We start from the raw sequence: 13467 nt of genomic DNA, 5'->3' as shown, positions 1-13467 counted from the left end.
CTCGATGGACGTGAGTCTGGGTGAACTCCGGGAGTTGGTGATGGACAGGGAGGCCTGGCGTGCTGCGATTCATGGGGTCGCAAAGAATCGACACGACTGAGCGACTGAACTGAACTGAACCAATATGTATTCTGGTGAATTATGCACTTTCTCAAAGACTGTTCCACAGCCATAAGTATGATGTGCTTGCATAGACATTTTTGTTCTGAGTCAAAGCTTTCAGAGAACTGCCAAAGCTAGAACCACATTTACCTTCTACAGGTAGCCGCCGCCGTATGGCCAGGCGTTCCATTTTCCGCTGTGTCTCTGCCAGACTGAAAAGAACCCCGTATACATATTGACGAGCTGACCGGAACAGGATGGCAGCTGGAGGAAGCTCCATGTTACACTCATCTTCAATACATACAGGAATCTTAATCTCACCCTAAAAAGAAAATGGTTCAGGAAAAAGGAAAGAATGAGTTACCTCAAGGTTTGGAATTGAGCTGAGAAGAACAAGTAATGAACTGTAGCCTAGCTATTAAATTTTCTACTTTTATTTAGACAAAATTTCAGACTAAAAAGAAGTTGTAAGAGCCCAGCTGAGTATTAGACAGCTTAAAGCTATTCCATTTTTAAAGTCTCTGCTATGATTAACTACAGCTGACTAAATGGGGAAAATTTATCTTAGACATTCTGCTGGGGAATGGATTTGTATGGTAAGGCTAGAGGAGGGGAATAGCTCAGGAGAAGTAGAGGGAGAGGTAAAGACCAAGGGTATAATGCCTCTTCTTAGAGTGTGTTCATCCCTAGACCAGACTTGACAAACATGGTACATTGTCTTCTCCAAAATCTCACAATTACCCTTCTCCTCTAGGCCTCATTTCCTGCACAGTCCCATCTTTTGCTGGTCTCACCTCACTAAAGACCCTTGACACATGAAGGGCCCTAGCACACTTGGTCTCTTTTGATCTCCTTTCAGATACAAAGGTCAGACTTTTCTCTGGTAACCTACAGTCCTAGGAAGTTGAAGTACAGTGCAGAGAGCAGGGAGGTAAGTGTGTTCTTTCACCTTAGTGAGGACATGGTAGATATATGGGTACATAAGACCCCTTCGATGTCTGTGTTCAGCAACCCGCAAGACTTCTGGAGCTACTGGAGGTAAGGGTGGAATGGTGATGTCCATATGGTTCCTTGTAGACATAGACAGCAGAGATGGGATGTGGGGCTCACCATCACCCAGGCTGGCATTTGAAACTCCAGCATCAATGGGCTCTACCCAAGACCCTCTGTCACTATTTGGATCCTCCCATCCAGGCTGCTGCTGAAGTGTTTCTGTGATGCGACTAAAAGGTTTAAAAAGATAAGTGTGGAAAACAGAAAGGAGGTTAATAAAGATATTTCAACTCAAGATGTCTATTCTGATTACAAGGAATCTTACAAACCCTCTAGAAGCCAGGACACTGGGTTAGCACTGGATCTGATACCATTCCTCTCAGTGGCCATCACTATCCTCCTAGCTTCTTTCTTCAGATACAAACCAAAGCAATCAAAAGTCATGGGCTCCATTCTGAGTCCTTTATACCTTATAAAAGTCATGTTTAAAGTCTGCTTATGTTCTAAGGAAATAACTATAATTAAAACCTCAAAGTGGCTCTGTCTTCCAGGAATAATCTGCTTGGAAGAATAATCTAAGAGAAATGTTATTATACAAAATCTCACTGTTTTGATCCCCAGAACCTTTTTAGCTACCCTTTTTTAGTTACCAAGCAATATAACTGCATACTCAACTGTTCTAATATTTCAACTCTATAAAACCTTTCAATTTTTTTAATGTTCAATCTACTGTTATTCACAAACCGAGAGATGACAGACGTGATACATAGCGCACCCCTACCAGGGCGTCCCTAGCCAGCTGCTATGCTGTCTTCTACCTCAGTGGCCTGGGTATCTGAAAATTATTACCTGTACAGGGTCCAAGTGATCATGAAGTGACAAAAACATAGAGTTTTCCTACTTCACTTAAGTGCAAAGAGTCACAGAAAAAAGCCAGGAACATACACTTTCCCACATTCCCTACCTAGGTTAAAAGTACTTCAGAAATCTATTCTCTGGGGTGCCTGTATAGTTACTTACTCAGAGCTGGCTCCTTCTGGCTCATCACCATCCGAGGAAGAGGAGTGGGAAGAGTCTGGTCCCAAAGGAGTTGAGGCTTTGGAAGTCAGGTAATTGGGAAACTGGGATGCAGAGGAATCATAAGAGATAGCCCAATTGGCAAAGGGGCTGTCCTGCAGCATGGAATCCTCAGAAAAAGCATGGGATTCCCCCAAAGCATGGGGGGAGAAGAGAAGAGAGGAGTTGGGTCCCACTGGGAATGGTGGTGGATATTTCATTTTCTGGGGCACGTGGTGAGAAAACTAAAGGATGAAACAGACACAAAAGCTATTTATTTAACATTTTACCAGGCTCCAAGATGGTTCCCCCAAAGGTTGTGACACAGTGGATGAGGCCAGTAGCTGGAATTGTTGGGATACAAAGAACATACTGAGAATAACAAGAAATAATTCTAACAGTGATGTATGGACAGAATCCTTCAAAGGCAGGACAACAGACCAATCTATGTCTCCTAGAGTCATTCTTTCAATATTAGCTAATCTACATTCACAATGACCTAGTGGTTGCTGATTTGAATGTTTTCTTTAGAGTCTGCCAGCCTCAAGTTGAGAACGTGACATAGGTATATAAAACCTTGACATTCTGATAATACTGAATCACCCGAACTCCTTAACTCAAGATTATAAAAATTAGGAAACAATCCTAGTCTAATGCTATCAAACGGTCTCAAGCTTCTTAAAAGATACTTACCATTGGCTTCCCAGCAGAGAGAGTGCCCATTTGATTTCGTGGAATGGGAGGATTTCCAAGGCGATTATTTCGAAAACCTGAAGCAAAGAGAAAGCGCTATCTCCTTTAGTCAATCCTAATAATTCTACTCTGTTACATTCTGGTAACCTCATATCATCTGAGAAATTATTATGAATATATGAGTTACAATTTATTGAACAGCTACTACAAGCTACACTAACAACCTTACATAAAATTATTTCTTCTGATAACAACTCTATTAAGGAGGTATCATGAGCCACATTTCATGTAAATGTGACTTGCAAAGATCACACAGTGAGTACATAACAGAGGTAGAATTCAAATTCAGGCCTGACCCCCACAGACGGGGCAATTTTACATATACCAGGCCACAATAGAGATTAGCACCAGAAGAAGCCCAAGCTAAGGAAATGGCATTGGATCCCATCTATAAATTCAAGAAATGAGGGCCCTGTTTCATGTCACCTCTCTTATTATGGAAATCAAAAGGCAAATGTCTATCAAATAGGAATAACTTCTAGGAGGGTGCAATACAAATAAGTGATTACACTCTGTCCCAGGAGTTCTGAGAGACTCAGTTTCTTCTACATAAAGAGCAGCCCGGGGTCAGATGGAAGCCTTACCTAGAAAGGAGGGCCCCACTGGCAGTGAAGAGAGTTTGGTTGTAACTGAATAGTACTCAACCGCTTTCTTGAATCGTTCTATTTTATCTTCTGTCCTGGACTGGATATAGGAATATCAGATGTTCAGAAGGAGAAATAACACGAGTGTGCCTTTTTCATGCAATTTATAATTTGAGATTCAAAATAGTCACAGAAATAAAATGTTTAAAGAAACCCAAGAGAGCAATTTTTTTTTATGCTGCAGAAAAGATTAGGTAGGGAGAGAGTATTATAGAACATTAAAGCTCAAATACTTAAAAAAATTGTTTAAAAAGTTTACTTACATTTTGTGCTATTCTAAAATTCTTACATGATCATTAGAAAAAATACATAAAGATAGAAAAAAACTACACGGTACCATCACCCAAAGGTATTTTGATGTGTTTCCTTCCACTGATTTTTAAAATTCATTTTTTTGGCGGTTGAAGTACAGCTAGTCTATTTTAATACATTTCTGTAATAGCTTATGGAAAAACTCAAACAAACTTTTTGACCAACCTAACATTTATTTTTTTTCCCATAGTTGATACCATACTCTATGTAAAATTTCATGTCTTGCTTTTATTACAGTACAAGATAATTCTGAATGGCTGAATATTTTATCATTGTAAGTGTATCATAAATTATTTAACTACTTCTCTAATACCCAATGTCTCACTTATTTCTCACATTTGGCTATTATAAGTTACACAACAAAGAACATATATGTACATAAAAGTTTTTCTGGATTTCAAATTATGTCCTTAGGAAAATGTTCCCAAAGTGGAATTACTGGTTCAAAAGGTATGAACATTACAACCAAAACCACTTAAACATACAGAAAATCCATAATGTGAAATCACTATATATCCTCCAGAATGGTTAAAATTTAAGATTATAAATATCTAGCCCTGGCAAGGATATGGACTGACTGGAAGTCCAATACACTGCTTGTAGGAATATACATAGGTAGAGCTGAGAAAACAGTTTGGAAGTTTCTTATTACGCTAAACATATATTTGCCATATGGCATAGCAATCCTACTCTTAAGTATTTATCCAGGAAAAATAAGTACATATATCTACCAAAAATATAAACAAGAATACTAACAACAGCTTTATTTAATAGCACCAAACTAGAAATACTTCTATCAACAGAAGCATGGATAAATTATGATATATACATATGATTAAAAAAACTGTACAGTAATAAAGAACAAAGGACTGATACATGCAACAATACGGACTAATCTCAGACATAATGAGTGAAAGGAGAAGCAGACAAAAGAGTACATATGCACAAGTGCACTCATCTCACACGCTAGTAAAGTAATGCTCAAAATTCTCCAAGCCAGGCTTCAACAGTATGTGAACCATGAACTTCTAGATGGTCAAGGTGGATTTAGAAAAGGCAGAGGAAGCAGAGATCAAATTGCCAACATCTGTTGGATCATAAAAAGAGTTCCAGAAAAATATCAACTTCTGCTTTATTGACTATGCCAAAGCTTTTGATTGTGTGGATCACATCAAACTCAGGAAAATTCTTAAAGAGAGAGGAATACCAGACCACCTGACCTGCCTCTTGAGAAATCTGTATGCAGGTCAGGAAGCAACAGTTAGAACTGGACATGGAACAACAGACTGGTTCCAAATAGGGAAAGGAGTATGTCAAGGCTGTATACTGTCACCCTACTTATTTAACTTAAATGCAGAGTACATCATGAGAAATGCTGGGCTGGATGAAGCACAAGCTGGAATCAAGATTGCTGGGAGAAATATCAATAACCTCAGATACGCAGATGACAACACACTCATGGCAGAAAGCAAAGAAGAACTAAAGAGTCTCTTGATGAAAGTGAAAGAGGAGAGTGAAAAGGTTGGCTTGAAACTCAACATTCAGAAAACTAAGATCATGGCATCTGGTCCCATCACTTCATGGCAAATAGATGGGGAAACAATGGAAACAGTGATAGACTTTATTTTCTTGGGCTCCAAAATCACTGCAGATGGTGACTACAGCCATGACATTAAAGGATGCTTGCTCTTTGGAAGAAAAGTTATGACCAACCTAGACAGCATATTATAAAGCAGAGACATTACTTTGCCAACAAAGGTCTGTCTAGTCAAAGCTATGGTTTTTCCAATGGTCATGTATGGATGTGAGAGTTGGACTATAAAGAAAGCTGAGCACCAAAGAATCGATGCTTTTGAACTGTGGTGTTGGAGAAGACTCTTGAGAGTCCCTTGGACTGCAAGGAGATCCAACCAGTCCATCCTAAAGGAGATTAGCCCTGAGTGTTCATTGGAAGAACTGATGTTGAAGATGAAACTCCAATACTTTGGCCACCTGATGTGAAGAGCTGACTCATTGGAAAAGACCCTGATGCTGGGAAAGACTGAAGGCAGGAGAAGGGGATGATGGAGGATGAAATGGTTGGATGGCATCACCGACTCAATGGACATGAGTTTGAGTAAACTCTGTGAGTTGGCAATGGACAGGGAGGCCTGGCGTGCTGTAGTCCATGGGATTGCAAAGAGTCAGAAATGACTGAGCAACTGAATTGACTGAACTGAAAGTCCAAATAGAAGTGAAACTTGGGCTTCACAGGTGGCACTAGTGGTAAAGAACCTGCTTGCCAATGCAGGAAACATAAGAGACCTGGGTTCCATCCCTGGGTCGGGACGATCTCCTGGAGGAGGGCATGGCAACCCACTCCAGTATTCTTGCCTGGAGAATCTAATGGACAGAGGAGCCTGGCAGGCTACAGTCCACAAGGTCGCACAGAGTCAGACACTACTGAAGTGACTTAGCATACATGCACAGAAGTGAAACTTACTTATGGCAATAGAAAATACCACTTATCTCTGTGGGATTGGGGATGATTGAGAAGGGAGTTTTCCAATGTAATTTTAAAATCCTCTTGAATATAATTTATGACCTTTATAATATTTCATCAGATAGAATGTAAGATATTAAAGTCATTTCTAATTATAAATAATGTTCTAATAAGCATATTTTTACATGTTTCTTAGGTTATTTCATAGGAGATATTTTTAGAAGTGGAATTACTAGGTCAAAGGATATAGTCATTTTCATAGACTCTTGACACATGATATAAACCTCTTTCAGATGCAGATGTCTCAAGTTATACTCTCATCATCAATGCATGTGTGCTAAGTAACAGAGAAACCTGGTGGGCTACAGTCCATGGGGTTGCAAAGAGTTGGAGATGACTAACCGACTAAACCACCAGGCACACAAATACAGATATTAAGATGTCCAGGTAATCTAGCCTCATTTTAGACACACAAGCCATACACAGAACCTTCCTTAATATCTCTACCTCTGTACCCTCATCCCTTCCCCAAAGTGACCAATGTAACCAGTTTGGTATGTGTCCTGTCATAACTTTGGCTGTTTATACACACACACACATATGTAAATAAATACAGCTTTGTTTTTTTTTTCACATAAGTGGAATTGTATATTGTTTTTCAAATTGCCTTTTGCACTTAACAGTATGTCTTATAAATTATTATGTGTCAGTGAGTATACATCTATGACCCAATACCCTGAAATACTGAATCACATGTACTTCCCTCACTGTCCCACTCTGCTCTGTTCCCCGAAAGCTAAACATTTACTTTTCCTTCAAGGGGCACCAATTCTATGAAATCTTTCATTCTATGAAAACTTTATTATTTTTTCCTTTGTTGTACTTATTTATTTGCTTCAACCTTCCCCATTAACCTCAAGTTCTGTGGGGACAAAGAATGGTTTATTCATACTGACATTCTGCTAACATGGGACTTATCTATAGAAGTTTACTCAATATTTTACATATGATCATATTTAATTAAGCCCTACCATTTTCTTTTTGTTTTACATATTTATTTTTTAATTAATTAATTTTTTTGGCTGCACTGGTCTTCATTGCTGCATGGACATTCCCTAGTTGTGGAGTGCAAGTTTCTCATTGTGGTGACTAATCTTGTTGCAGAGCACAGGCTCTAGAGTGCGAGGGCTTCAGTAGTTATGGCACATGGGCTTAGTTGCCCTGTGGTATGTGGAATCTTCCGGAACCAGGGATTGAACCCAAGTCTCCTGTGTTAGCAGGTGGATTCTTAATCACTGGACCACCATGGAAGCCCCTAACCTTTTCATTAATAGATCTACAGAGGCCACAAGTAGCAGAGTAGAAATTCATAATTTGATGCTGTTTACCTAGCAGATTTTGTATGTTTGTTTAAAAGAGTTCTGATAATTCTATAACTGTTAAAATATTTGTGAAAATTATATAGCAACAATGAAGAATGGTTTAAGACATAATGTTAAGTGGAAAAAGCAAGTTAAAGATGACTACACTGAGCTGACTACCACATTAGACATATAAAGAGGACTAGGAAATATTGTAAAACATTTAGGATGGAATTAGAAGCAAAATCACTATTAAACAATTTTGTTTTGTTTAGTCAAAGGGGGATTCTTGTTATTAAGTTACAAAGGCAAGCAAAAGCTATAACATTAAAAATATTCAACACTCAATTGAGCATGTACAAAATTTTTCCTCCATTTACAAACAATGGAATATTGTTGTTGCTGTTGAGTCTCTAAGTCATGTCTGAGTCTGCAATCCCATGGACTGCAGCATGCCAGGTTCCTCGGTCTTCTACTATCTCTGGGAGTTTGCTCAAATTCATGTCCACTGAGTTGCTGATGCTATCTAACCATCTCATCCTCTGCCACCTCCGTCTCCTTTTGCCTTCAATCTTTCCCAGTATCAGGGTCTTTTCCAATGGTTCGTCTCTTTGCATCAGGTTTCAGTAACACTCGTTCCAATTAATAATCAGGGTTGATTTCCTTTCAGATTGACAGGTTTGATCTCCTTGCAGTCCAAAGGACTCTCAAGAGTATTCTCCAACACCACAATTCAAAAGCATCAATTCTTCGGTACTCAGCTTTATTTGTGGTCCAACTCTCAAATCCGTATATGACTACTGGAAATATAGCTTTGACTATACAGACCTTTGTCTACAAAGTGATGTCTCTGGTTTTTAATTTGCTGTCTAGGTTGGTCATAGCTTTCCTTCCAAGGAGCAAGCGTCTTTTAATTTCATGGCTGCAATCACTGTCCATAGTGATTTTGGAGCCCAAGGAAATAAAATCTGTCACTGCTTCCACTTTTCCCCCTTATATTTGCCATGAAGTGATGGGACCAGATACCATGATCTTAGTTCTTTAATGCTGAGTTTCAAGCCAGTTTTTTCCCTCTCCTCTTTCACCCTCATCAAGAGGTTCTTCAGTTCCTCTTCACTTTCTGCTACTAGAGTGGTATCATCTGCATATCTGAGGTTATTGATATTTCTCCCAGCAATCTTGGTTCCAGCTTATGATTCATCCAGCCCACATTTTGCATGATGCTTTGCATATAATTAAATAAGCAGAGTGACATTATATAGCCTTGTTGTACTCCTTTCCCAATTTTGAACCAGTCAGTTGTTCCATGTCTGTTTCTAACTGTTGCTTCTTGCTTTCTTAGTCGCTCAGTCAGGTCCAACTGTTTGCAACCGTTTGAACTGACTGTAGCCTGCCAGGCTCCTCTGTCCATGAGATTTTTCAGGCAAGAATATTGGAGTGGGCTGCATTTCCTCCTCCAGGGTATCTTCTGAACCCAAGGATTGAACCCACTTCTCTTGCATCTACTGCATTGCAGGCGGATTCTTTACTGGCTGAGCCACCAGGGAAGCCCCAAGTACACTGGAAATGGGTGCCATTTCCTCCTCCAGGGGATCTTCCCTACCCAGAGATCAAACCCGTGTCTCTTACCTGCATACAAATTTCTCAGGAGACAGGTAAGGTTGTCTGGTACTTTCATCTCTTTAAGAATTTTCCAGTTTGTTGTGATCTACACAGTCAAGGCTTTAGCATAGTCAGTGAAGCGGAAGTAGATTTTTTTTTTCTGGAGCTTCTTTGCTCTCTCCACGATCCAATTAATGTTGGCAATTTGACCTCTGGCTCCTCTCCCTCTTTGAAACCCAGCTTATACATGTGGAAGTTATTGGTTCCTGTACTGTTGAAGCCTGCTGTTGCTGCTGCTAAGTCCCTTCAGTTGTGTCCAACTCTGTGCGACCCCATAGACAGAAGCCCACCAGGCTCCTCCGTCCCTGGGATTCTCCAGGCAAGAACACTGGAATGGGTTGCCATTTCCTTCTCTAATGCATGAAAGTGAAAAGTGAAAGTGAAGTCGCTCAATCGTGCCCGACTCCTTGCAACCCCATGGACTGCAGCCTACCAGGCTCCTTGTCCATGGGATTTTCCCAGGCTAGCTTAAAGGATTTTAAGTGTTACCTTGCTAGCATGTGAAATGAGCATGACTGTATGGTAGTTTGAACACTCTTTGGCATTGCCTTTCTTTGGGATTGGAATGAAACTGATATTTCCAGTCCTATGGGCACAGCTGAGTTTTCCAAATTTGCTGGCACATTGAGTGCAGCACTTTAAATAGCATCATCTTTTAGGATTTTAAATAGCTCAGCTGGAATTTCGTCACCTCCACTAGCTTTGTTCACAATAATGCTTCCTAAAGCCCACTTGACTTCATATTCCAGGATGTCTGGTTCTAAGTGAGTGACCACACCATCGTGATTATCCAGGTCATTAAGACCTTTTTTGTATAGTTGTTTTGTGTATTTTTTCCACCTCTTCTTAATCTGTTAAGTCCTTGCTATTTCTGTCCTTATTATGGCCATCCTTGCATGAAATATTCCCTCAATATATCCAATTTTCTTGTAGAGATCTCTAGTCTTTCCTATTCTATTGTTTTCCTCTATTTCTTTGCATTGCTCACTTAAGAAGGTCTTCTTATTTCTCCCTGCTATTCTGTGGAGCTCGGCATTCAGATGGGTATCTTTCCCTTTCTCCCTTACCTATCACATCACTTCTTTCTTCAGCTATTTGTAAAGTCTCCTCAGACAACCACTTTGCCTTCTTGCATTTCTTTTTCTTTGAGACACTTCTGGTCACTGCCTCCTGTAAGACGTTATGAACCTCCATCCATAGTTCTTCAGGCACTCTGTCTACCAGATTTAATCCCTTGAATCTATTCATCACCTCCACTGTATAATCATGAGGGATTTGATTTAGGTCATACCTGAATGGGCCTAGTGGTTTTCCCTACTCTCTTGAATTTAAGTCTGAATTTTGCAATAAGGAGCTCATGATCTGAGCCACAGTCATCTCCAGGTCTTGTTTTTGCTGACTGTATATAGACTTTCTCCATCTTTAGCTGCAAAGAACATAATCAGTCTGATTTTGGTTTTGACCACCTGGTGATGTCCACATGCAGAGTTGTCTCTTGGGTTGTTGGAAAAGGGTGTTTGCTATAACCATCATCTTCCGGTGTCATATCTTTTTGCCTTTTCATATTGTTCATGGAGTTCTCCAAGCATGAATACTGGAGTGGGTGGACATTTCCTCATCCAGTGGACCACGTCAATCTTGGGTGGCCGTGCACAGCAAGGCTTACAGCTTCACTGAGTTATACAAGCCCCTTTGCCATTACAAGGCTATGATTCATGAAAGGGACAACAGAATATTATTCAATGTTAAAAAGGAAGGATATTCTGACACATCCTACAACATGGAAAAATCTTAAGTACATTATGTTAACTGAAATAAGTCCATTGCAAATGCAAATGCATATGCAAGCACGCTCAGTCATGTCCGACTCTTTGCAACCCCATGGACTGTAGCCCCATCAGGCTCCTCTGTCCATCCAGGCAAGAATACTAGAGTGGGTTGCCATTCCCTTCTCCAGGGGATCTTCCTCACCCAGGGACTGAAGCTGTGTCTCTTGCGCCTATTGCACTGAAGGCAGATTCTTTACCACTAAGCCACTGGGAATTTCCTATATATAGTATAATTCCACTTATATGAAGTATGTAAAGTAGTCAAAATCAGAGATCAAAAGTAGAATAGGCAGAGAGGGAGGAGAGAATGGGGACTTATCTTTTAATGGTTGTAGATTTTCAGTTTTACAAGATAATAAGAGTTATAGGGATGAATGATGGTGATGGTTACACAATATTACGAATGTATTAATACCACTGAACATATATTTACAATGTTTAAGATGTTAAATTTTATATGCATTTTTATCACAATAAAAAATCAGCAGGAAAATGTATTCTCCATTTAAACAGTATTCCCTGCTTAATAAATACTAGGATCTCTCTCTACCGAACATGGCAATTTCTTTTTTTGTGGGTCAATCTCTTCATAATTGTCTCATGCAAACAGCTGAAACTGCAATGCAAAGTAACAAAGTGAACAGGTAAATGTGTCATAAAGTCAGGATTTCCCAAAGTAAAGAGACATGATGGAAGATGGCTCACATTATGCTGGAAGTCACAGACCAATGAGGATCTGTTACAGTTAGTCTTCAACAATGATGTAAGAGAGAATTATGAAAGATCATGGCAGGAAAGGCACTTGAAAAAAGAATGATTTGAATATCAAAAGAACGTAAATCTTTTAAGAAAATATAACCCAAGTATGCTTTTTATTAAAACAAACACAGCACTTAAATTGTGCTAGAAAGTTAAACGTGACCTAGTGGGTATGAGAGCTATCAGAAAATTTTGTTTGGAAAACTTATTCTTCATTCATATAAAAATTTTTTAGCTGTTGTTCAGTCGCTCAGTCATGTCCAACTTTCTGTGACCCCACAGACTGCAGAACGCCAGGCTCCTCTGTCTTTCACCATCTCCTGGAACTTGCTCAAACTCATGTCCGTTGAGTCCGTGATGTCATTCAACCATCTCATCCTCTGTCGTCTCCTTCTCCTCTCACCTTCAATCTTTCTCAGCATCAGAGTCTTTTCCAAAGACTCAGTTCGTCTCATCAGGTGGCCAAAGTATTGGAGGTTCAGCATCAGTCCTTCCAAAGAATATTCAGGACTAATTTCCTTCAGAATGGAGAGGTTGGATCTCCTTGCAGTCCAAGAGACTCTCAAGAGTCTTCTCCAATACCACAGTTCAAAAGCATCAATTCTTTGGCACTCAGCTTTCTTTATACTCCAACTCTCACATCCATACATGACCACTGGAAAAACCATAGCTTTGACTACACGGACCTTTGTTGACAAAGGCATGTCTCTGCTTTTTAATATGCTGTCTAGCTTGGTCATAACTTTTCTTCCAAGGAGCTAGTGTTTTCTAATTTAATGGCTGCAGACACCATCTGTGGTGACTTTGGAGCCCCCCAAAATAAAGTCGGTCACTGTATCCACTGTTGCTCCACCTATATGCCATAAAGTGATGGGACCAGATGCCATGACTTTAAGTTTTCTGAATGTTGAGTTTTAAGCCAACTTTTTCACTCTCCTCTTTCACTTTCATCAAGAGGCACTTTAGTTCTTCTTCACTTTTTGCCATAAGGGTGGTGTCATCTGCATATCTGAGGCTATTGATATTTCTCTTGGTAATCTTGATTCCAGCTTGTGCTTCATCTTGTCCAACGTTTCTCACGATGTGCTCTGCATATAAGTTGAATAAGCAGGGTGACAATATACAGCCTTGACGTACTCCTTTCCTGATTTGGAACCAGTCTGTTGTTCCATGTCCAGTTCTAACTGTTGCATCTTGACCTGCACAAATTTCTCAGGAGGCAGATCAGGTGGTCTGGTATTCCCATCCCTTTAGGAATTTTCCACAGTTTGTTGTGATCCATACAGTCAAAGGCTTTGGCATAGTCAATAAAGCAGAAATAGATGTTTTTCTGGAACTCTCTTGCTTTTTCCATGATCCAGTGGATGTTGGCAGTTTGATCTCTGGTTCCTCTGCCTTTTCTTAAACATCTGGAAGTTCACGGTTCATGTACTGTTAAGGTCTGGCTTGGAGAATTTTGAGCATTACTTTACTAGCATGTGAGATGAGTGCAATTGTGCAGTAGTTTGAGCATT

General features: G+C 39.8%; 1 protein-coding gene across 6 annotated transcripts in view; it reads right to left on the bottom strand.

The window, feature by feature from the left end:
- Positions 1-13467, bottom strand: part of FAM120C (family with sequence similarity 120C) — a 133338-nt gene that overhangs the window by 58585 nt on the left and 61286 nt on the right. For 5 of the 6 annotated variants that reach the window (XM_006068992.3, XM_025276953.2, XM_025276954.2 and 2 more), the window contains exons 5-9: positions 3489-3588; positions 2845-2921; positions 2116-2396; positions 1052-1325; positions 253-424 (exon numbers count right to left, since the gene is read on the bottom strand). In XM_006068992.3, coding sequence (XP_006069054.1) covers positions 253-424; positions 1052-1325; positions 2116-2396; positions 2845-2921; positions 3489-3588 — 904 coding nt within the window. The other variant, XM_044937229.1, reaches the window with a different exon arrangement.

The sequence above is a fragment of the Bubalus bubalis genome, chromosome X (genome assembly GCF_019923935.1).
Source record: "Bubalus bubalis isolate 160015118507 breed Murrah chromosome X, NDDB_SH_1, whole genome shotgun sequence".
Taxonomy (NCBI): Eukaryota; Metazoa; Chordata; class Mammalia; order Artiodactyla; family Bovidae; genus Bubalus; species Bubalus bubalis.
This window is presented reverse-complemented; position numbering and strand designations above follow the sequence as displayed.